The sequence below is a fragment of the Heteronotia binoei genome, chromosome 7 (assembly GCF_032191835.1).
Source record: "Heteronotia binoei isolate CCM8104 ecotype False Entrance Well chromosome 7, APGP_CSIRO_Hbin_v1, whole genome shotgun sequence".
In the NCBI taxonomy this organism is placed as follows: domain Eukaryota; kingdom Metazoa; phylum Chordata; class Lepidosauria; order Squamata; family Gekkonidae; genus Heteronotia; species Heteronotia binoei.
This window is the reverse complement of record NC_083229.1, coordinates 68,629,980-68,653,414: the sequence shown is the minus strand read 5'-3', so window position 1 is coordinate 68,653,414 and position 23,435 is coordinate 68,629,980. Positions and strand designations below refer to the sequence as shown.

Sequence of the window (23,435 nt, the reverse complement as noted above, 5' to 3'; positions counted from 1 at the left end):
TTTTCAGACACCTAGCCTATATTTCTTCAAACAGATGTTACTGAAGTAGCATGGGACCCTATGCTACTTAAGAAAAATCCTGTCAATGGTCACTAGAGAGTATTTGTGTTTCTTTTACTATAACAGTTAATCTGCCAGCGTAGTGTAGTGATTAAGAGCAGCAGATTCTAATCTGGAGAAAATGGTTTGATTCCCCCTTTTCCCACATGAAGCCTGCTGGGTGATCCTGGGCCACACAGTTATCTCAGAACTCTCTCAGCCCCACCTACCTCACAAGGTGCCTGTTGTGGGGAGATAAAGGGAAGATGATTGTAAGACTTTCGAGACTTCTCAGGATAGAGAAAAGTGGAGTATAAAACCTTCTTATATATTATTATTATATTATTATATATTATTATATGCAGAAGGTCCTTCTGCTTTTTTTTTTCTAATACCTCTTCAAACAACCTCTGAAGATAGTTGCCTGAAGAACCAGTACTGACAGCCACAAGCATATCATCTATATCCTTCAAATTCAACAAATTAAGCGACAAAATAAATAAACAAATGGAGCACTGTTAAAATAAAACCACCAGAAATATTTTATTGCAATTATGCCAAAGGGTTTAATTTGGATTCAATTTGCATTTTATGCTTTTATTTAAAAGTAAATGTAAATTCAAGAATGTGAAATAAATTCACAAACACAAAAGCATTGTTTTTGTGACACCAGAAAATTACATAATGAATAATTACATAATGACTCACTCACTGTCTATCTGAACAAGAATACACAAAAAAGGAAAATGCATGAAGTCAATCTTCAAAAGCCTCCTGTATAGTTTCTCCTTAAAGAAAATTATTTATCATTTGCACTCTAAATGAACACAGATTACAGTATATGGCATTCCAAAACTAAAAGATAACAAGCTGAATTACAGAATGCCAGAGATTTCATTTTATTTGAAATAGAACAGATGTGCAGTATTCCCCACAGTTCAACCTTTAGAACTTCTGTGGTTGTTTCACTGTATAGGAAACTATCAGTTCTTATACTGTGAAACAAGGCTGGAACAATTATTTGCAGAAACAATTATGTTCATTTGTATAAAGTAATTTTCAGATATCAACTCAACATGCTGGTTAACAAAAAAGCTTTCTTTTAATGAAGCTGGATTTTCATAGTCAGCCAGGAAAAACTTAAAATAGCAAATAAAGCAGGAAATCTAAATGTTTCACAGAAAGATGTTTTCAGCTACTCCACTGTTTCTACAAGTGAAGTACATTTATGGAAATGATTTTTATCAGGTTCCTGACCTTCCAGAAGCCCTCTGAAAAGCTGGAGCATGGAAACTAGAGCAAGAAATAAACCTCCTTGGTCTTCCTCCCATTCTCACAAGTTTAGGAAATGTCACAGATCTGAGTTCTGCCCATATGCAAGGAGAGGGAAGGAGATTCCCATCGACCCCATTTTTTATACAGTCCACCATACTGCATACTATCCCACTCAGGGCAGCCCTCCAGTTCCTAGCAGTGACACTATATGACATAAGTAAGGTTGCCGAGACAAGAAGATGCCAGTAAAAACTGAATCCGGAAACTCACTCAGTTCACAGAAATATTAGATCCAACCCATTATTTTAAAGTGGACACCACCAAATTTGACCAACAAATGGAGCTGCACTGACTTCCAACTACAAATAACAGGTAGTGAGAACATACAAAAACTGATCTTATTTTGCTTTAAAGATTTTCCATTCTATAGTGATATAACCACAGAAGTAAATTTTGTGGGAATTTTCTCCATAAAGGAATGATTTTGATTGGGCCCCAACAGATCACAAGTACTTTACAGCAGCAGTTTGTGCAGCATATCTTGAACTCAATACTATCCCACTGATATTTTGCACAAAATATTAAAATTATAAAGCTAGTGAAAATTAGACTCTCCATCATGCAGAAAAAGAAAAATAACCCCTGCAAACAATATAATTAAATAGAAACAAAAATTGGCAGCTGGAACAAAGTAGTCAAGCAGTGTCAGTCCCCAAGCTTGCAACTCTACTGATTTCAAAAAGGAAGTATATTGATAGCAAGTATAGGAACCTTGCTTTATCTGAGATAAATAAGGAACAGAATCCACTTAAAGTGCACCTGCTGAACAAATCCTTTAAAAATGCTACCATTACAACTACTCAAACAAGCAGTACCGGCTAATTTTTTTTTTACATATTCTACTCTATTTAAGTACTAAATATTGTAGTTTAAACCTAAATTACAATCTTTTATATATGAAATATGCTTTCTGTACCATGAACTTTATAGAGGAACTAAATACTTTTCATAAATGGTGAAAAGCTGAGTAATTTTTATGAACATTACAGACTGGTGCAAAAAAACAGGGTTGAAGTACTTTTAAAAAACTGTAATCAACATCTTTTGTGTTAAGGCTCTGAGAAGTATCCACTTTTTTGAGATCTTTTGGCAAGAGATATAAAAGAAAGTATAGCAGGGCTATCTGACATTTCTGAATTTGAATGCTGATATTTAATTAAAGCCAGCTCATTCAGTGTCTGCACACCAAGTTATTGCACTCATGTATTCCTTGGAATACTTTTACATCAAGACAGTAACAATGATTGTAACATAGCCATGGTAAAATAATAAAGGGTTCTAGTTCAATGTGAGATTAGAAATGTCTGCATGTTCAAAAACTTTCTTAAGAGAATTAATGCAGACAGATCTGATTCATGTCTCAACATGTTTGTTCAATTGTTCACAGATACAAAATTTCACTAAAGTCCATCAATACAAATTTGCCTGGGCAGAAAAGATTTCTCATGCAAATTCTTAATTAGTGCTGCATACTGCTTTGGAATATATTTCTATAAGAGTTAAAAGAGCATCTTTTTCAAAAGGTAACGAAAAATGGATCTGAAACATGAGTCTACTGCTGAATGCAAGTCCTTGTAGCAAAGTTAAGACAGATTACGTTTCATTCCATCACTGCACTTTAGTCCTGAAGAAAGACTACTTGTATTTGTCCACCTATTTCTTAGTAAATGCTACATTTCAAGAATAATGGAACTATCAAGTCAGCATTATCACTTCTACTTAAAACAAGCTATTTTTCTCTATAGTACGTCAAGTAAGCTTTTAGTGATTCGGGGAGTGGCAAACTCATTATTCTTTCCCGCAAGAGATTTCGAGGGGGTTCTTCAGGTTTCAAGACTTCACTATGATCTTTCTCTTCTTCTTCTTTGTTGTCTTCTTCCATCTTTTCATCTTCTTCACTATCAAGAGGTTGAGGAATGAGCTGATTACCTACAAACACATAGGTGTTAATCCTGCGTCTACGGCACCTTCTGCGTTTACGTTTTGGTGGTGGCTTCTGAACAACGCCTTTGGCTTGCATTTCCTCATTTATATAGTTTCTAAGAGTGCGTCTAATATAGATCCGAGCCAAGTCCTGTAGATTCCTAACAGCGCAGGGGGCTAAAACAAACAACAAAAGCAAAAAAAATTATGATTGGCCTCTAGATAAAGCATGAAGTTAGTATAAGCAATAATATAAAAAGATGAGAAGGCCAGTAACATCTGAACACTTTGAATTTAGTATTACTTTAAGAGGCAAGATAAGAACCACATACTATGAAATGCATGAGAGCACAAGTAACAGTGCTTAAGCACTATAGTAATTATCTATATTGACTAGGATTCAAACTTGCAGCTAGTTCTGCATGCCTAAATAGGCATTAGAATTATTGAGAGATTCTCAGCAACAATTTGAGACAGTCTACTCTTTAGTGGAAAAAAAGTAGAAAGTGGGGGGAAAGTGGATAAAAGTAAAATCACATGACAAAACCCAAACACTGCAGCAAAGCCTATGCTGGTCACGGGGTTATATATAGTGCCAAATGGGAAGAACAGGAATTAAGGGAAGAATAGGAAGCTGCAAATTTTCCCCAGGGACTAGCAAAGCCTACAATAATCAGACCACCTAAGCAATACCAAACATGAAAGATTTTCTTGAAACTCTCTGTGCAGCACACTACAAAAACCTTATTCCTTTTCATAAACTTTATTCTGTCACCAAGCAGTAGAAGATAGTATCTTGGAATAATACTGCTGTTCTAGTTGGCCCAGAGGAATAGCTAACTGGCCATTAAGTGCAGATATATTCAGCAGAGGTTTTGTGCTACAGTAGCATCTAGGCCAGGGGAGTTGAACTCATTTGTTATGAGGCCAGATTTGACATAGATGAGACCTTGTTGGGCTGGGCTATGTCAGGTTGGGCTGGGCCATGTTGGGTCAAGCCATGTGTGTACCTATTTAAGATTAGTTAGCAGAGATATAAACTTTATAAAGTAAACAAACACAATTAAATGTATTTTTCAAAAAAACTTAAAACATGCTTAAAACCTTAGCAGTTGTTGGTCTTAAAGGTGCTTTCTTTGGATTTCTCCCATGGGATCCAGGGAACTGGGCAAAGGAAGCTCTGGCTCTTTCCTTCCTTCCCCAGGGGATTGGGAGGGGGAGGAGCCTCAGCTAATAGAAGGAAGAGAGGCTTGGCTCAGTAGCTCTGCTGTGTGGTTGAAAGAGCCTGGAAAAAAAAGCTCTACCTCCCCCCCTTCCTCCCCGAGGAGCCTCGGCCAATGGAGAAAATAGAGACTTTGCTCTGTAGCTCCTGTGTGATTGAGCAAGCCTTGCAAAGCAAGCTGTGATGCAGAGGAAAGCAAGAGAGGGAGAAAAGGAAGCAGATGGCAGCAAATTACTCGGGGGCCTGATAGGAGAAGCGCTCCGAGGGCCTGATTCGGCCCCTGGGCTGCATGTTTGACACCCCTGATCTAGGCCATGTTCCTAGTAGATGTGTGAAGTAGTTGTCTATATTTCCATGCAGTTTATGCATAAATCTTCTTCCATCAGCTCCAAAGATTTATTTAGAACATTTATTTGCTGCCTCTCAAGAAATACATGAACTCCTGAGTGAACTTAGCAGTCATGGGCAATGTTCCCGCTAAGCTGCAGAGTCTTGTGAGCAAAAATTCTACTTTGTGAGCTACTAGCATTAACATTGTGAGCTACGGGATAAATTAGTGTGCTCTGGGGTCATCCTTCCTGAGCTAAGACAAAAATGTGAGCTGGAGGCTAACCATCTGTGAGCTAGCTCATGCTAACTCAGCTTAGAGGGAAGGTTGGTCATGGGATAAGATGATGGGTTCACTTGCAGATTAAAAACTGGTTAAATGACCAGTTCTCACAATGGAAGGAAGTAAGCAGTAGGATCCCACAAGGATTGATATTTGCACTGGAAATATTTAATGTATTTATCAATGATCTGGAACTGGGGGTGAGCAGTGTAGTGGCCAAATTTGCAGACAACACCAAGTTATTTAGGATGGTGAAAACCAAGGCTGACTGTGAAAAGGACCTCGAAAAACTGGGTGAGTGGGTAAGTGTAAAGTGTTTTCCCCCTCCAACAATGTACAAATTGTCTGTTACTTTTATGACATTTCATTTCTTATTTTTTCTGTTTTTTTCAAATAATAGATGTTCATGATTTCATTTTTTAAAACACACAGTTTGTTGCACAAAACAAATTATAGTTGAGTATTTACTGAAATTGGCTTGGATCCAGTGTTCCCTCTAAGCTGAGTTAGTGTGAGCTAGCTCATAGTTTCTTAGCATCTAGCTCACACATTTTTGTCTTAGCTCAGGAAAAATGGCCCCAGAGAAACTAATTTCTGCAGTAGTTCACAACTTTAATGCCAGTAACACACAAAGTAGAATTTTTGCTCACTAGACTCCACAGCTTAGAGGAAGCATTGCTTAGATTCCTCAGTAAATCCATGGAATAAGGCTTCCTTGATTCCTTCTTTCAGCAGCTGAAAATGATCCCTGCTTCTAGGGTACTACCAGGAACAACTGAAAAATTGTGTGGGAATTTCTATACAATCCATCTGTTTCATGCAATTCTATTAGTCAAATCTTAAAGTATTATGCATCCTGACAAAGGGACTACACTACTACAGATAACTCAAGTTGAGAAGTCAAGCTTTAGTGGGAGGGGGAAGCCATGCACACATTCTTTTCCAACTGACCTAGGCTTGCCAATCCCCAGGTCCCAGCAGGGGTACTTCCATTTTCCCAGGCTCCTTCCTGCCCCCCATCAGCTGGCTGGCGGGGGGAAGCCCCGCCCCCAAAGCCACCATGTGACTTTCCACCTCTGGAGGCTTCAACCTCCGATTGAAAGGCTTCCTCTTATGATGGTGTCTCTGTGTTACTTTGAAGAAGATGGCAGCAACTCGTGAGTAGAGATGCCAATCCCCTGCTTCAGAGTCGCCAGAAATGGGGCGGGGGAGGGAAACGTCTGCTAAGCACTTCATTATTCCCTATGTGGAGATCGATTCTCGTAGGGTATAATGGGGAATTGATCTGGAGGTTTCGAAAGCTCTGGGGAGCTGTTTTTTGAGGTAGAGGCACCACGTTTTCAGTATAGTATTTAGTGCCTCTCCCCGAAGTACCCCCCAAGTTTCAAAATGATTGGATCAGGGGGTCCAATTCTATGAGCCCCAAGAGAAGGTGCCCCTATCCTTCATTATTTCCTATGGAAGTAAGACATTTAAAAAGGTGTCCTGTCATGTGATGTGATGGCCAGAACTCCCTTGGAGTTCAATTATGCTTGTCACACCCTTGTTCCTGGCTCCGCCCCAAAGTCTCCTGGCTCCACCCCCAAAGTCCCTAGATATTTCTTGAATTGGACTTGGTATCCCTAAACTGACCAATGGTGCCTCTAATGTTAATGTTAAAAAGGAGCCATCAGAATTCAGTTGGTTTACAAAGAAAGGCATTCTGATACAACTATGTTTAGGCATAATGACACAAGTACAATTGCTAGCAAACAGCTGTACTATACACAAAGGAGAGGCACTATGAATGGTACTTACGCAGTCCCACGGTATCATTTTTGCTGCTATCACTCTTGCTTGGTTGCACAAGTGGAGCAAATGAAACAGCAAGGATATTTTTACTTTCCCAAGTATTTTGTCCAGTTCTTAGAATTTGTGTTAGCTGCATAGAATAATTGAAAATGATTAAACAGAACACACAATGATTAAACAAGGTATTTCCATCTACACCTGTTTAAATTTTTCACACTCCTGCACTTCAGTTTTGGAGAAAAGATTTGTAAAATGGTGAATCATATATATTACACTATAGTCAAAAAGATTTCATATCTTTGTTTCTATTTAGAAATATTTACTAACTTCAAAAAATAAAAGTCTATCTTTGCTAACAGGGTAAAAGTTTGCATGTTGAAATTATTTAATGTTAATGTAACACAGTTACTTTTAAAATGTTTTTACTGAAATCTGATGCATGCAAATCCAAGAATAGCCAAGGGACATTTAGTACTTAATGTATATAATAATGATTTAGAGAATGTATATGTTGCTTCTCCAGAAACCCGCTATGACATGAATAATACCCAGATATGTAATTAAATAGCTGCATATCCAGGGCTTTTTTTTTTTTTTTTGTAGAAAACCCCCAGCAAGAACCCATTTGCATATTAGGCCATACCCCTGACGTCACCATTGTTTCACATAAGGCTTTCTCTACAAAAAAGCCCTCGAGGCACTTATTTGCATATTAGGCCACACTCCCTGACACCAAGTCAGCCGGAACTGCATTTCTAAGCATTCCTGCTCAAAAAAAGCCCTGTGCATATCACAGATCGAAATATAAATAATTCACATTGCTTGCTAAAGTGCAAAAGTCTGTTAACAGGGTTTGCTTTAGTACTTCCAGTGGACAGAATTATAAGATCATGGTACAGGAGTTTCCAGTTTTCATTTATTCCTCAATACTGGAATATTTAACAGATTTGAAAATCAATGCTACCCATCTAGTTTCTTCCTTAAAAATGGTAGGCCAACAGTACAGCTATTTATTCCAACAGACCTTGCTTCAGTGCAGTGTTTTTTATTTCAATTAACTGTCATCAGTGATTACTGAACAAAAGTGGTATGATGTAAACCTCTCAATTTAGAAAAAAAGATCATTCTGTCCTAGTCAATAATAATGGACACAGTTTGAAACTGAGAAACTATACAGCATTTGTAGGACAATTTAATTGATGATAATATTTACAAAGTACTTTGTTTACTTTTACAGTAAGGCAGGCTTATTAGGGATACAGTCAGTTTGAGCAAGTCATGTTTCAGTGTACCTAAGTTTCCCCATCTGTAAAATGGAGATAATTATACTCACCGTAGAAAAGCCCTTTGAGATCTATGAATGAAAAATAAGCGCTAAGTATTATTGTATCACTCAAAGTTTCATGCTTCTCAAAACATTCTGTCCTTGTGACAATGAAAATGTATTGAAACCTGAGACAGAATATGTACCAATGTGCCTGTGCACTTTACAAATTAATTTTGACTTCTAATATAAATATTTACCTTTAGTAATTTGTCATTTACAGTATGTGGACCTTTTAGGGTCAATTCCCAAATTACTCATGTGGTGTGATTACCTTTTCCCTTGGCTAGACTCCTATAAGTGCTGAATAATGAAATTGTGTGGGAATTTCTATACAATCCATCTGTTTCATGCAATTCTATTAATTAAATCTAAAAGTACTGACAAAGGGACTACACTACTACAGATAACTCAAGGAATTATACACACACACACACACACACACACACATATAAAACAAAGTTACAAATAGTGGTGATACTGAAATGTAATACTCACTAAAAAACCATACACTAAATCAGAGATCCCCAACGTGCTACATGTGGGCACTATGATGCCTGGTGGCACCTTTCCTAGCACCCACCAAGTGATTTTAGAAAGTGGACATGGCCATAGGGACTTTTTTTATTTTTGATGTTTAACTTTACCTGTGCAAATGGTGGAATTATGTTTTAAAAGCACAGTGGACTTTGATTCAGAATAAACATGACTGGGTTGCACAGCTGAAATGCTTTAAGCACCTGGCTGGAAATTCGATTGTCATCATTAGTCCTTCCCAATTTGAATGTATTTTTGATAATTTAGGTGGAAGTTTTAAAAGAATGTAAATACACAAAATGTTGGACACTTTTCAAAAATAACTTTATATCAAAATCTATCTACACTCTTTCTCTTATTATGCAGAAATGCAAGGAGCTCTCACCTGCCTTTCTACATCAACTGTTGCAACAAGTAATAGCACAGGTTAAACATGGCTGGGCTCATGAGAGAAGGGCTCATTTGTGTAAAAGGGCTAGCCAGGAGAAGCAGCAGCTTTGCCTTTTGCATACATGTATTCGATAACTACAAAATGAAAACAGATACTGCCCAATAGGATTTCTTACCTAATTCAATATGTATAATTGTGTGTGTGCAATACTTCTAAACAATATGATAAATTTAAAAGTTGTTCCATTAAGCACAGTTTCTTGTGAGTTGTTGAAGAACTGCTATCAGAACTGTGGATAGCCTAACTGCCTGACATATTGTGCTTGGCTCCACCTTCCATGGCAGCCATTTTGTGATCAGACCCATCGCCCTTTGTCAGTACTCCAAAATTCAGAATTCAGGTTCTAAAAAGCTGGGGATCCTTGCACTAAATCCTTACAAATGACTGCGCTTCGGATCAATTAATATTATCAAAAGACTGCTAGTACATCTATGATCTAAAAACATGGACACAATACTTACTTTACAGACTAGGGACAGGAGGTCAACTAATCTTTCAAATACAATTTACACTAGCTTCTTTTTGGTTGTATACCTTTGTCACTTTACATGGTACAACATTATCATTACAGAACATGGGGAAGGATTTGTCAAAACAACTGCACAAAATTTATTACAGAAATAACCTAGCCCCCATTCTTTCTAATAGGCAATCCTAGGAATATCTCTGGAGGTTACAGAACAAGGAATATTAGGCAATGTATGGCACATAAATTTTATTTTGCCATTCTCTGGTTTAAGGTTTACAAAATACCTCTGTAGTCACTGTACTGACGCAATTGATAAGACAAAAGTAGATCAGAAAAAAGAGCCTGTACACAACTACTACATTTTAATTACAATATTTTAAATTATGGCAAGGAATTTTTTTAAAAATCACCTGATCTTCTATGGGCATAACTAGAATTCCTCCAACTTTCAATAAGATTTTCATGTAGTTCTCATGGTCTTTCTGGACACCAGCTCCACAATAAATCCGATCATATTGATGACTGTCAGATGTTATCTGTAAACAGTTGCCAACTACAAAGGCAGGTTCACAAAATTCAAATCTGAAAAGAACAACTATTTTAGATTTTTGAATCTATCATATTAGAAAAGCACTAAACTGCAATAGAATCTTAATGAGGTATATTTGCAATCAATAACACTATCTACATGTATATTATATTCTGTATTGTTACTGCATTACAGTTGAATATACTTAAATATTTGAAGCCATGTCTTTTCCAAGGAAAAAAAAAACTCCCGTATAAAATTTGCAATTACTGTTCAAAGGACAAGCTGTTTCATGGGCACATTTGCCATTGAAGACACTAAGGAAAGTTCCAGCAAACTGACAGCTTGGGGTGGGTGCCCCATAACCTGGATCACCCCACAAAAAATAGGTGAGAGTCAGCACCAATGCTGTGAGCTGGCTTGTCCTGTGAGAGGACAGGAGCAGCTGCTGCTACTAGTTGGTGGTTCTCGCCCCCCCCCCCCCATGTAAGGCAGGATGGTGTGAGCTGGGCAGAAGCTATAGTGAGACTGCTTTCTTCACTCCCCTTCTATGGGGGGTTTGGGCCAGGGTAGGCTATCTTTGGCTTTCCCATCCTGCTCTACTGAAGCCAGTTTTACCATAGAGTTTTGCCAAAAAACCAGAGTGACACCACACAATGCCCCTGATGTGATGACATCACTTCCAGATGAAGTTAGAATGATGAGACCTGGCAACCCTATGTAACTGACTGACCAGCAAAATAGCATTTAAAATTAATTTAAAATATATCTGGAGCAACTGTGCAGAGATGTGAAGGTCCAGAAAAATTCAGGTGAAAACTTTTGCTGATTGAAATTTTGTGGAGCACTGGAAAAAAAAATTCTATGACCTCCCCATGAGTGAAATTAAAGACAACACTTTACTCAAAATGTGTAGTAAGAACCGTTGTGTAAAACAATGTATAGTAATGGCAATTCTGATCTGTTCTGTAGAAATCTACTACACTTTCAAAAAAATTATTTAGTTTAAATGTAAACAATTTTGGTAATGATTAATATGCTACAATGTGTTTAAATGAGAATACATTATTAATGCCATGACCTGGATAGCCTAGGCAAGCCTGATCGCATCTTAAATTCATAAGTACAAAAAAACAAAACAGTGATTCTTGTACCTAAATTACACAATAGTGCCAAAATTCAAGGAACACTGTAGCATGTTGTTCACATTTGGAAGTCAGAAGCACTTTCTCAGGAAAGTGGGAAGAAGCAGGAAATTAGAAGCAGGAAACCAGCCAGGGAGGCCCTTCAATGACCAAGGGATCAAAGGATTAATGAAGGAGGATAGGGAAATGGCTGAGAAGCTAAATGAATTTTTTGCCTCCGTCATCACTGTAGAAGATGAGAAGTGTTTGTCTGCTCTGGAACCACTTCTATAGGAAGGGGTGTTGAAAGACCTGAGCCAGATTGAGGTGACAAGAGAGGAGGTCCTACAACTGATGGACGAATTAAAAACTAATAAGTCACCAGGTCCGGATGGCATACATCCAAGAGTTCTGAAAGAACTCAAAATTGAACTTGTGGATCTTCTGACAAAAATATGTAATCTTTCATTGACATCTGCCTCCCTTCCTGAGGACTGGAAGGTAGCAAATGTCACCCCCATCTTTTAAAAGGGTTCCAGAGAAGATCCGGGTAACTACAGGCCAGTCAGTCCTACTTCAATACCAGGAAAGTTGGTAGAAACCATTATCAAGGACAGAATGAGTAGGCACATTGATGAACACGAGTTATTGAGGAAGACTCAGCATGGGTTCTGTAAGGGAAGATCTTGCCTCACTAACCTGTTACAGTTCTTTGAGGGGGTGAACAAACATGTGGACAAAGGAGACCCGATAGATATTGTTTACCTTGACTTCCAGAAAGCTTTTGATAAAGTTCCTCATCAAAGGCTCCTTAGTAAGCTCAAGAGTCATGGAGTAAAAGGACAGGTCCTCTTGTGGATCAAAAACTGGCTAATTAATAGGAAGCAGAGAGTGAGTATAAATGGGCAGTCTTCGCAGTGGAGGACTGTAAGCAGTGGAGTGTCGCAGGGCTCAGTACTGGGTCCCATGCTTTTTAACTTGTTCATAAATGATTTGGAGTTGAGAGTAAGCAGTGAAGTGGCCAAGTTTGCAGATGACACTAAATTGTTCAGGGTGGTAAGAACCAGAGAGGATTGTGAGGAACTCCAAAGGGATCTGTTGAGGATGGGTGAGTGGGCGTCAACGTGGCAGATGAGGTTCAATGTGGCCAAGTGCAAAGTAATGCACATTGGGGCCAAGAATCCCAGCTGCAAATACAAGTTGATGGGGTGTGAACTGGCAGAGACTGACCAAGAGAGAGATCTTGGGGTCATGGTAGATAACTCACTGAAAATGTCAACAGTGTGCGATTGCAATAAAAAAGGCCAACACCATGCTGGGAATTATTAGGAAGGGAACTGAAAACAAATCAATTCTGTATAAATCGATGGTGCGGTCTCATTTGGAATACTGTGTGCAATTCTGGTTACCGCACCTCAAAAAGGATATTATAGCACTGGAAAAAGTGCAGAAAAGGGCAACTAGAATGGTTACAGGTTTGGAACACTTTCCCTATGAAGAAAGGTTAAAACGCTTGGGGCTCTTTAGCTTGGAGAAACGTCGACTGCGGGGTGACATGATAGAGGTTTACAAGATTATGCATGGGATGGAGAAGGTAGAGAAAGAAGTACTTTTCTCCCTTTCTCACAATACAAGAACTCGTGGGCATTCAGTGAAATTGCTGAGCAGTCGGATTAGAACGGATAAAAGGAGGTACTTCTTCACCCAAAGGGTGATTAACATGTGGAATTCACTGCCGCAGGAGGTGGCGGCGGCTACAAGCATAGCCAGCTTCAGGAGGGGATTAGATAAAAATATGGAGCAGAGGTCCATCAGTGGCTATTAGCCACAGTGTGTGTGTATGTGTGTGTGTGTGTGTATGTATATATATATATATATATATATAATTTTTGGCCACTGTGTGATACAGAGTGTTGGACTGGATGGGCCATTGGCCTGATCCAACATGGCTTTTCTTATGTTCTTATGTTCCCCAAGAAACTCATCAATGTTTAATGAGCTATGCCACATGCAGAATTTCGCCACAAGTGTGTCCAGCCCTAAAAAACAGATGTGGTGGCTAGAATGTCTTAGGGTTGCCAGGCCCGACTCAGGAAATATCTGGGGACTTTGGGGGTGGAGCCAGGAACAAGGTTTTGACAAATGCAATTGAAGAGAATTCTGGCCATTCTGGAGAACTGCGCTCCTTTAAAATATTTTCCCTTCATTGGAAATAATGGAGGATGGGGGCATCTTCTTTTGGGGCTCATAGAACTGGACCCCCTAGTTCAATATTTTTCAAACTTGTGGGGATTTTTCAGGAAAGGCACCATATTGCTATGCTGAAAATTTGGTGCCTCTACCTAAAAAAAACAGCCCCCTCAGAGCCCCAGATACCCATGGATCACTTCTCCATCATACTGTATGGGGACTGGTCTCCATGGGGTATAATGGAAAACCCAGTGGACATTCAATGCCCCCCCCTTCTGATAATCTTGAAGTTGGGGAGGCCCTCCAAACCAGGCGATTCCCCTACCCCCAACTGGGGATTAGCAACCCTAGAAGGTCTGTATATTTCAGAAGTTATGTTGCCTTTCATTCCCAACTGTGGTTCACAAAACAGTCTTTCATCTACTTAAATATTTTGCTTGCATATTTTCAATAACACAAGTATTTGTTATTGAAGCTTTTATCCTGGTTTTATCTTTAACAAAGACCTATGGTTTCAGAATCATGTTTCCACCAACATTTGTTTTATAACTTTCAGAGCATAGCAACTGGAATTCTGGAGACAGAGAATTTTACTTACTTAATTTAACATCCATCCAACAATCAAAAGTTTATTACGATCCAAGATCAAAAGTTAAGATCATCAATGAAACATATACATTAGTTTCATGTCTGAATATACAGAATATAAATATACATTCGCCAGAATAAAATTTGTTAAAAAAACCCCCCCTGCTATTCTGCCTGATTAAACATGCCAAGACAAAACATATGTGTAAGAGAGGGTGAAACTGTCACCTTGAATCAGCTTACTCCCCAGATTTCTTGATTGTCCACAAGTCCCAGACTATAGGGTGGGATGGGGGTGGGCAATATTTACCTGGGAGTCTTTTTCCTTTAGGGCATACTCATGATAAAGCTACAACAGCATTTTATTGGTCATTTATGAGAACCTATGTGATGGCAGTGAAGGCAGCAAAGAAGGAATTCTATGTGCCTGCTACCGCATTAGCAAGCTCATGTCCAACCCAATTATTTAGAACAATTAGATCTTTGACTATATTGCTACAAGGCAGACAAAATAAGATGGAACTGGATATAGGGTGTGAACCTTTTTACCAATAAAATCTTGTCCCTCTTCCATGACTTTCCTGCCACAGTTAGAACAATAGTAGAAATGGAAACCCCTTGGCCATCTTCTGATGCTATTATGGATGAATTCAGCCACCTCTCCCAGGACAAGGTCAATAGAACTCTTGCTACCAACTCTACCTACCACCTTGATCCATGCCTGTCTTGGTTGGTAAAGGCCTGTGGAGATATGTGCTCCCCTGTGTGAGATTATTAACGTGTCCCTAATGTTAGGGACTTTCCCAGGGGAACTGAAGGAGGCAGTGGTGCATCCGCTCTTAAAGAAACCATCTTTGGACCTGACAGTCCTGGCCAACTACTGCCCAGTGTCAAACCTTTCATTCCTGGCTAGGGTAGTTGAGAAAGCAGCAGCCAAAGAGCTGCAGGCTTTCCTACATGATGCCTCTTGTCCTGGATCCCTTCCAGTATGGTTTCCACCTAGGCCATGGGACCGAGCTGGCCTTAGTCAACCTTACAGATGACCTCCAGAGGAAGCTGGATCAAAGTGGGTCAGCACTGCTGTTGCTCCTTGATCTGACAGCAACATTCGACCATGACCTTCTGACCCACTGCCTTGCCAACATAGGGATTCAGGAGACTGCCCTGTAATGGTTCTTCTCCTTTCTCCAATATGTTGATGACACCCAGCTATAATGTTAATGAGCAGACTGGACTCAGTCCCAAACATACCTGGAAACTGAAAACCATGGCTGGTTGGTTGAAACAGAGCTGGCTGAAGCTAAATCCATTGAAAACAAAGGTCCTGTACCTAAGTCGCTGGAGCTTAAATGGGGAAATCCAATTCCTGGCCTTAGAAGTGATATTACAGGGTCCAGAGTCTAGGTGTGATTCTGGATGCCTAACTATCAATGGGAGCCCAGGTCACAGTAGTTGTCAAATCAGCCTTTTATTATCTTTGAAATGTTCAGCAGCTAGTCCCCTACCTTTCCTCTGATGGATTTGCTACAGCAATCCAGGCAAAGGTCACTTCCAGATTAGACTACTGCAACTCGCTCTACATGGGCCTACTAGAAAGCTGAAGCGAGTGCAAAATGCAGCAGCACATTTTTTGTCTGTGATGCCTGTGTGAGCTCACATGCGGCCTGGTGTTGTGCAGGCTGCAAGATGAATGATCGGCAAGAAGAAGAGAAGTATAAAATTGATGAAGGAATAGAGGGAATGCTTATTAAATTTGTAAATAATATTAAATTGGGAGAGATTGCCAATACAGTAAAAGGCAGAAACTGGATATAGGATGACCATGACAGGCTGGAAAACTGGATTAAAACCAATAAAATGAATTTTAACAGGGATAAATGTAAAGCTCTGCATTTAGGTAGGAAAAATCCAATGCATCATTATAAGATGGGAGAGACTTGTCTTGTCAGTAGTATGTACAAAAAGGATCTAGAGGGGGGTCCCTTCCAAGTATGATTGGATCTGCCTGGATAATTTAACAAAGTTGTAGTGATATACATATTCCAAATGTTCTGATAAAACTAGCAATGTAAGAGGATATGCTCAGTTGTTTCTACTGTTTTAAATTGACAAGGACAGAGACATTTCATATATGGAGCATGTGCATATTTCCTTTCAATAAGGGCAGATGTAAGGGCATTAAGTCAGGCCAAAGTAAAAGCTCCGAGATATTTGGGGAATTTCAACATGTAAAGATAGCTAGATGGAGCAAAATTTTGAATGCGATTCCCCATTGCTTGGACAGAGTAGGTTTGTGATCTGTCCACATGAAGGAAGGTGTCTTTGTTTGATTATTGCTTTAGCTTCTTGGTAACTAAAGGGCAAAATTTCTGTGCAGTGGAAACCCATAAGCTGCAGTTTTTACGCTATTACTCTCACCCACCTTGAACAAAAATTATCTGATTTTGTAAAACGCTTTTCTGGGGGAAGGGGACGGGGAGAAATTTATCAAGCCAGAAATGTATAGCTTGAAATCAGGCTCATGTTTAATTTAATGTAATTTTTAGATTCATATCCTGCCCTTTCATGCAAGCGGGCTCAGGGCAGCTTACAACAGAAATTTAATACAATTATGAAGTAAAATATGATGTCAGAAATGGAATGCTATAAAATTCTTCTCTCCAATAGTCTACACATGCAGAACATTTTCATGGTTTACATATAAATAGCTTTCTTCTGTGAAAGGTTAACATTAAGCATACATTAAACAAATTGGTCAGGTCACACCTGGAGTATTGTGCGCAGTTCTGAGGCCTCACTTCAGGAAGGATGTGGACAGAATGGAGCAATATTTACTTTGGTATGCCTCAACAATTCCTACTCCATATTTCAAAACTTCAAATGTTAGAACCCCTTGTTTACCAAAACAAAGCATTTTGTTTTTTATTGCTTTGACAAGAAACTGGAAAGATATTAAATGACATCCCATGCAGCCCAGCTTCCAAAACCAAAGTGTTGTTTTTTAAAAAAAACGATAACACAAAACATCAGAATCTAAACAAATCATCATTGGATTTTAAACAAACCATCAATCCATCAAGAAATATCTTCACAACAACTAATTAATAGTAACAACATACTTCAACAGCCAATATTAGTGCTTGCTATCTTTTTCAGGTATTTGCTTGAGGCAGTTCACACACATACAACCCCTCCCCGAAAAAATTAAACACCAGAAACAAACAGCCCATAAAACAACACAGCTTAAAATATCCTCCAACCACCAACTATAAAATGACAACCAACCCACTTTAGATGTAAAACAAATAAAAAATATTCTGTAAGCAGCAAAATATCAAGAATATAAATAAGCATCAAAAGCCTGGAAATTGTAATCAGTAAAAAAATGTGATAACTGCTGTGATTCAGAGATATAAGGTGCGAGACTTCCGGGCTTCATCGCCTTAAGCTTAGTGGGGGTCCGCAGAGCTTCTCTAGTGACCCCCCTGAACCGGGCAGTTGGAGAGGTGCTGCAGTTGCGGCATCTCTAGGGAGACCCTGGAGGGATTTCCTGTTAGCATGGGGCTTTGTGGGGATCCAGAGAAAGAGCAGCAGCTGTTCCCTGTCCTTCTTGTATGCTCCAGTGCTCTGCCATCATGGTCGCCATTATGGCAGAAAGAGGTGAACACCCAGCCGCTTGCTTTTTTCTTCTAACAAGCTTCTGATGCATCACTTTTCTACCTTAAGCACTGCAATTCTACTTCACAAGTAAGTTTGCTCTTCAATACCAGCGGTTAATGGGTCGTTTTACATAACAACAAATGGAACAGTTCAAAGGAAGGGAAAGAGCTGAATTCTCTTTTTTCACGAGTGTGGCTTCAAAAAGACAAAGAACAACTTTGAGCATTTGCAACAATCTGAATTAGACTGAATATAGATACTTCAATCGACCTGGTTTATGATTGAATAAGTGATAAGGAGACCATTACCCGGTTATAATCTGGTCTGAACACAAACGAGATATATTTTAGAGAGATTTGAATTTCTTGCTTGAGTGGAACTGAAATGACAACAATCAAAACACACGGCTGAAGGAGATCTGGAAGGATAGACTAACTGGGTTTCTGAGTTACTTTTCAACTTTGATTACTAGGCTGAGTTATTCTGTGGAGGAAAATTGCATTGCAAAGCGAAATGCTTCATAAAAAAAGATATAATGGATACCATAATTTCTCTAAAGCAGGACCTTGGTTCATTAACAGAGTTGATAAAAAAACAAATGGGAACTTTTATTCTGAAAGGCAGCGAAACGTTAAATCTACATGAGCAGAGTGTTAAAGAGATCTCGGTGAAGTCTGTGGAGTTGAGACAAATGGAGAAAGCTCCGCTGGGGAAGGAGCTGAAGAAAATGAAAATGGACCCAGATTGTGCAGTTATTAAGAAGAACCGGAAATCAAGACTGACTAAATCTTTTCTGAGAGGAACTGATGGCATGGGAGCCTTATTATTTTTACCGAGAGGGGCAAACGCACATTTCAGTTAAAAAATCAAGACACGGAAGAAGTGATTTTAAATTGTTTTTCTTTCTGTAGTTAATTGGCTAATATGGAACTCTTAACAAGAACTGACATGCGATTTCAAAAGGCCAAATGAGATCCTCGGGACATAGATGCTTCTCTCTTGTCTGTTTTTTTTCTATATTTTTTCTTTTTTTTCTTAAAAAAAAAAAGTTAAATAGAGCTATGCATTAAAGAGCGAGCTATAGAGATAACAGATGCTTTGTTTGTTTGTTTTTTAGGTAAAAATAAATGTGTGGGAGTTATGGCTGTTATGGTATATCAGATTTGTGCCTCAGAGCAATATGGATATAGTAGTATCCAAAAGCTTTAAAAAGAATTTTACATAAATAATTAACTTGGATTAATTATTAAGAAGGCAGACAACACAATTATTTTGTAACCTGGTAAATCTGCTCTTAATATGTTTGACTGGAGAAACTGTTTATATTGAGACGGATAAACTATTATGTTTTTTGTTCGCCACTTTTTTATCTCTCTATTTATGTTATTTTAAATTTGCTTTCTTTCTCTCCATTTGAAATAAGTAAGTTAGAAGGATAAAGAGATATTTGTTTTTTATGCTTATCCAAATGATGACATCGCTAAAATAACAAGTCAGTTTGTACTTTTAATATGGTTAAGTTTAGCCAGTTACTTTTGTGTTGTGACCTCTCTGACTTTTTATATCTATATGTGCTGAAGAAGAATAGTTTAGACTCATATCTTAAGCAACAGATTAGTAAAAAGTGTATAATGGAAAATGAAGACGGTAGAATATAAGGGGAAAATTCAAAACTTGCAGGTAGAAAGAATTGGGTATTTTGTTTTGAGGTAGAAATGTAACTGATATATTTTCAGCTTTCTTTGTTTCTGGTTTCCCATTCTGTATCCACCCCTCCCCGCTTGTTGTTTCTGTATCTATGCATATGCTTTCTCTTTTTATAGCTAAAATCAATAAAAATTATAAGAAGCAGAGATATAAGGTGCTTTGAAGTTGCACTGGAGAATTCCTGGGATCCTGAATTTTTATTTTCTGTTTAGAGAGCTATAAAATGCACAGTCAGAGAGCAGGAGACGGGTTTCCACCAGTGTTCCCTCTAAGCTGAGTTAGCTAGCTCACAGATTTTTAGCCCCCAGCTCATACATTTTTGTCTTCGCTTAGGAAGGATGACCCCATAGCACACTAATTTATGCAGCAGCTCACAAATTTAATGCCAGTAGCTCACAAAGTAGAATTTTTGCTCATAAAACACTTTAGCTTAGAGGGAACATTGGACAGGGAGATAATCATTTGCCTAACTTGCTAGGGAGACAGGATGGACAGCTGTTGCAAAACATGAACTGGGTATGGAGTTATATGAGACCTGACCTCCAGAATGAGTGGAGGGAGATTGGGGTTCACATTTCCACATGGGATAAATCCCTTAAATCTGGATTGGAAAAAGCTTTCTGCTAACACAGGGCAGGAAGGCTTAAAAATCTTAAATTGCCTGTTAATTCTTTGTTCAAATGTTTTGTCCAAATGCTGCAGGGAGCAGGAAGAGATCTGAAGGTACATTCATCCCAATGACAGCTAGATAGGGTTGTCAGAGGAAACTGTTCCACATTGTTACTTTAGACTTCTGTTTTATGTTCTTTTCATTAGATCTGTAATCAGTAGACACTGACAACTATTTTCTCTGTGCTCTAGCTTAATCTGTAACAATAAATTTTTTTCCTGCTTTAGCAGACTGATTCAAAATCCTCATGTTGCCTTAGATCTCTTGCTCACACTCAGGTATGCACACACATTTGCACACAGGATGGGCTGAAGTACTTGGAAAACTCTGCCCTTTGTACTTGCTCAGAAGCAGGCTTTATCAGTGTTCTTCATGGTACAGGTAATCCGGGAGGTTAGATTTTAACTTGAGGCAGTTACACAATAAAGAGATAATGTGCTTTATATGAACACAAGAGTACAACATGCATGAAAAACACATAGATCCTGGGACAATAACTATATCACAGCTGTTCAATAAATAAGATAAATTAATTAAAAGACTGGGCAAAGAAAATGCTGCCTTTACATAGTACTTTGAAGATAATAAATTATATACTAAGCAGAATGGTGAGCAGGGCATTTCAAACAGAAGACAACACTGGGGAAATCATATCTCTATTTGCAGTCCTTCTCACTTCAAAAGGTAGGGCGCACAATGAAGAGCTTGAGATGATCATAATGGCAGGTAAGATATGAGTGAAGGAAGCTGGGGTATCCATTCAGACATACCTGAGTTGAAATAAGCTGTTTTGGATCAGTTTGGAACACTTGAAATGACCAAAAAAAAAAAAAAAAACCCTTCCAAAATTCCAAGAGTAATGAAAATTTATCTCCCAAAATTTCAGGAGTGTTTTAGAGTGGTTGCAGGAGTGGGAAAGGGAAAAGAGAAAGCCAGCCTAGAAAACAGCTGTTAGTGGACAACTCTCTCTGCAAAAGAGATGCCAAGTACAAGCTGATGGTCAAGTAAACCAGGCCTCTGCCCCTTGCCCTTTGAATTTAAAAAGGGAAAGGACCACATCATTATCAGGGCTCACTTTGCAGCAGGAGCTCCTTTGCATATTAGGTCACACCCCTGTGATGCAGCCAGTCAGTCATCTAAGAGTTTACAGTAGGCTCTTAGCCCTGTAAACTCCTGGAGGATTGGCTATGTCAGGGGTGTGTGGCTTAAAATGCAAAGGAGCTCCTGCTACAAACTGAGCCCTGTCTATCATAATGGTGTTGTTTCTGCTGGAGGCTTCTCTCTACCACTGGCACAGGAGGAAGGAGAGCGTATCCCCTCACCTGGAAAATGGCAGGCATATTAATGAGCTCCTGGACTCCTGCTAGGCTTGACTGCCACTGTGGCCATTTCTTTCCCTCTCCATTGGGGGATTTTTTTAAAAGTAAAAGGATCCCAGTGGTGAGATGGAAATCGCCACTGAGACAGTCAAGTCCAGGATCCCATGAGCCTGCTTGCCATTTTCTAGCTGTGGGATGGGTTCTGCTGCATCCTATGCTGATGATGGGGAGAAACCTCCAGGAGAAAATGCCAGCATGGTACGTCCAGAAATTACTTTCAACTCTTGTCCTCCATCCCTCCACACTTCTGCTGCCTCTAAAGGCAGGGGACGACACTAACAATAATCCAAAATTTTTGTGACCTGACAAAAAATAAGAAAACTATTCTGAACCTGTAACAATACTTTTAAAAAATAAGGATAACAGAACAGTGATCTACTTCAAAACGAGATCAGAAATTATTACAATTTTTTTTTTAAATACCATATCTCAAAAAGTAATTTAAGTATCCTGGTCCTGACATGGGGCCCTTAAAAAAAAGAATCAGCACTCTCAATTTTGTCTAAAAACAAATTGTCAGATAATGAAATTCTTTCAATAGATCACAACAATCAACTGGCTGCTATATTTTCTACCAGACAAAGCTTTCAGGCCAATCTTCAACTGGGAGCCTTGTATACAGCCCATTAAAACAATCTATCCTAGGCGCTGATAAACATAGCCAAATCATATTTCTCAAGGAAAGACACACTCACTAAAGATGGTGACTGGAACTAAGCACCCAGCAGGAAATTTGAGCTTCCCTTCATATGCATAGATCTAATATCACCTGAAGCTACCTGCTACCTCAGGGGGAGTGCAACCCCATCCAGAACAGTCTTCTTCCTTCGTTTCTGATCTGCATCATTATTAACCAACAGGACTTCAGTTAAATGTTTATATTTATTTAAATTCAATTAAATGTTTATATTTATTTATTTTGGAATTTTTATCCTGTCCTACCCTGCAAGTGAGCTCAGGGCAGTTAATAACATGGCACAGAACAACATACACATGTCAACAGTAACACATCAAAATATCAATATTAAAGTCACAAGAAAAAATCAAATAATTACTCTAAAGTCTAATAGCAACACAGCAAATGATTCCAATCTAAAAAATTAGCAAGTAAATGCCAGGAAGGGTTGGGAAAGTATTTTGGTGGAAGCACAAGTGTCCAGGATGCAGATAGTACCATAAGGCACTTAGAGAGTCCTTACACAAGACATTTAGAACAGGGTGTTTAAAGTATGGAAAGCCAATGTTATTTGATGTCCACTGCCTCAACCAAAGGACTGGTGGAATAGCTCCATTTTACATAAGTCCTGCAGGGTCCTGATCTCAATCAGGAGCATGCTTCATGAGGCAAGGTGGATGTCTTTCAGGCTGGGGACTACTAGGCACACATGGGGAGAGCTGGTCCTGCAGGTAAGCTGGTCCCTGGCCACACAGGGCCCTAAAAGTCAATATAATTACCTCAAATCTGACTTGGTATTCAACTGTAAACTAATGCATGTGGTGCAGCACTGGCTAAATGTGTGCCTACACAGATGTCCCAGGCAGCAGGCACACCACATTTGTATCAGCTGGAGCTTCCAGATCAGATTTAAGAGTAGGCCTGGTGTAGAGTGAGTTGCAGCAGTCAAGTCTGGAGGTGACTACTGCATGGATCACTGCCACCAAGTTATGGGAGGAGACGTAGCTTGCCTGACCAGCTGAAGATGCTGAAAGGCTGATCTGGCAACATTGGTGACCTAGGCCTCCATAGAAACAGAGGCATCCAGGATCACCCCCAGACAACTCACTATTGGTGCTGATGTCAGCAAAGCCCTACCCAGAGCAGGGAGTCAGATTCCGGACCCTATCTGCCCATGACTCAAGAACAGGACCTCCATCTTAGCTGGATTA

General features: G+C 39.1%; 1 protein-coding gene across 2 annotated transcripts in view; it reads right to left on the bottom strand.

The window, feature by feature from the left end:
• Positions 1–557: 557 nt before the first annotated feature.
• PCMTD1 (protein-L-isoaspartate (D-aspartate) O-methyltransferase domain containing 1) overlaps positions 558–23,435 on the bottom strand; it is a 39,069-nt gene continuing 16,191 nt past the window's right edge. The window contains exons 3-6 of one of the 2 annotated variants that reach the window (XM_060243816.1): positions 10,112–10,283; positions 8,254–8,274; positions 6,927–7,050; positions 558–3,474 (exon numbers count right to left, since the gene is read on the bottom strand). In XM_060243816.1, the coding sequence (XP_060099799.1) occupies positions 3,104–3,474; positions 6,927–7,050; positions 8,254–8,274; positions 10,112–10,283 (688 nt within the window). In that variant the 3' untranslated portion in view covers positions 558–3,103. The remainder of the gene's footprint in view (positions 3,475–6,926; positions 7,051–8,253; positions 8,275–10,111; positions 10,284–23,435) is intronic. The other variant, XM_060243817.1, reaches the window with a different exon arrangement.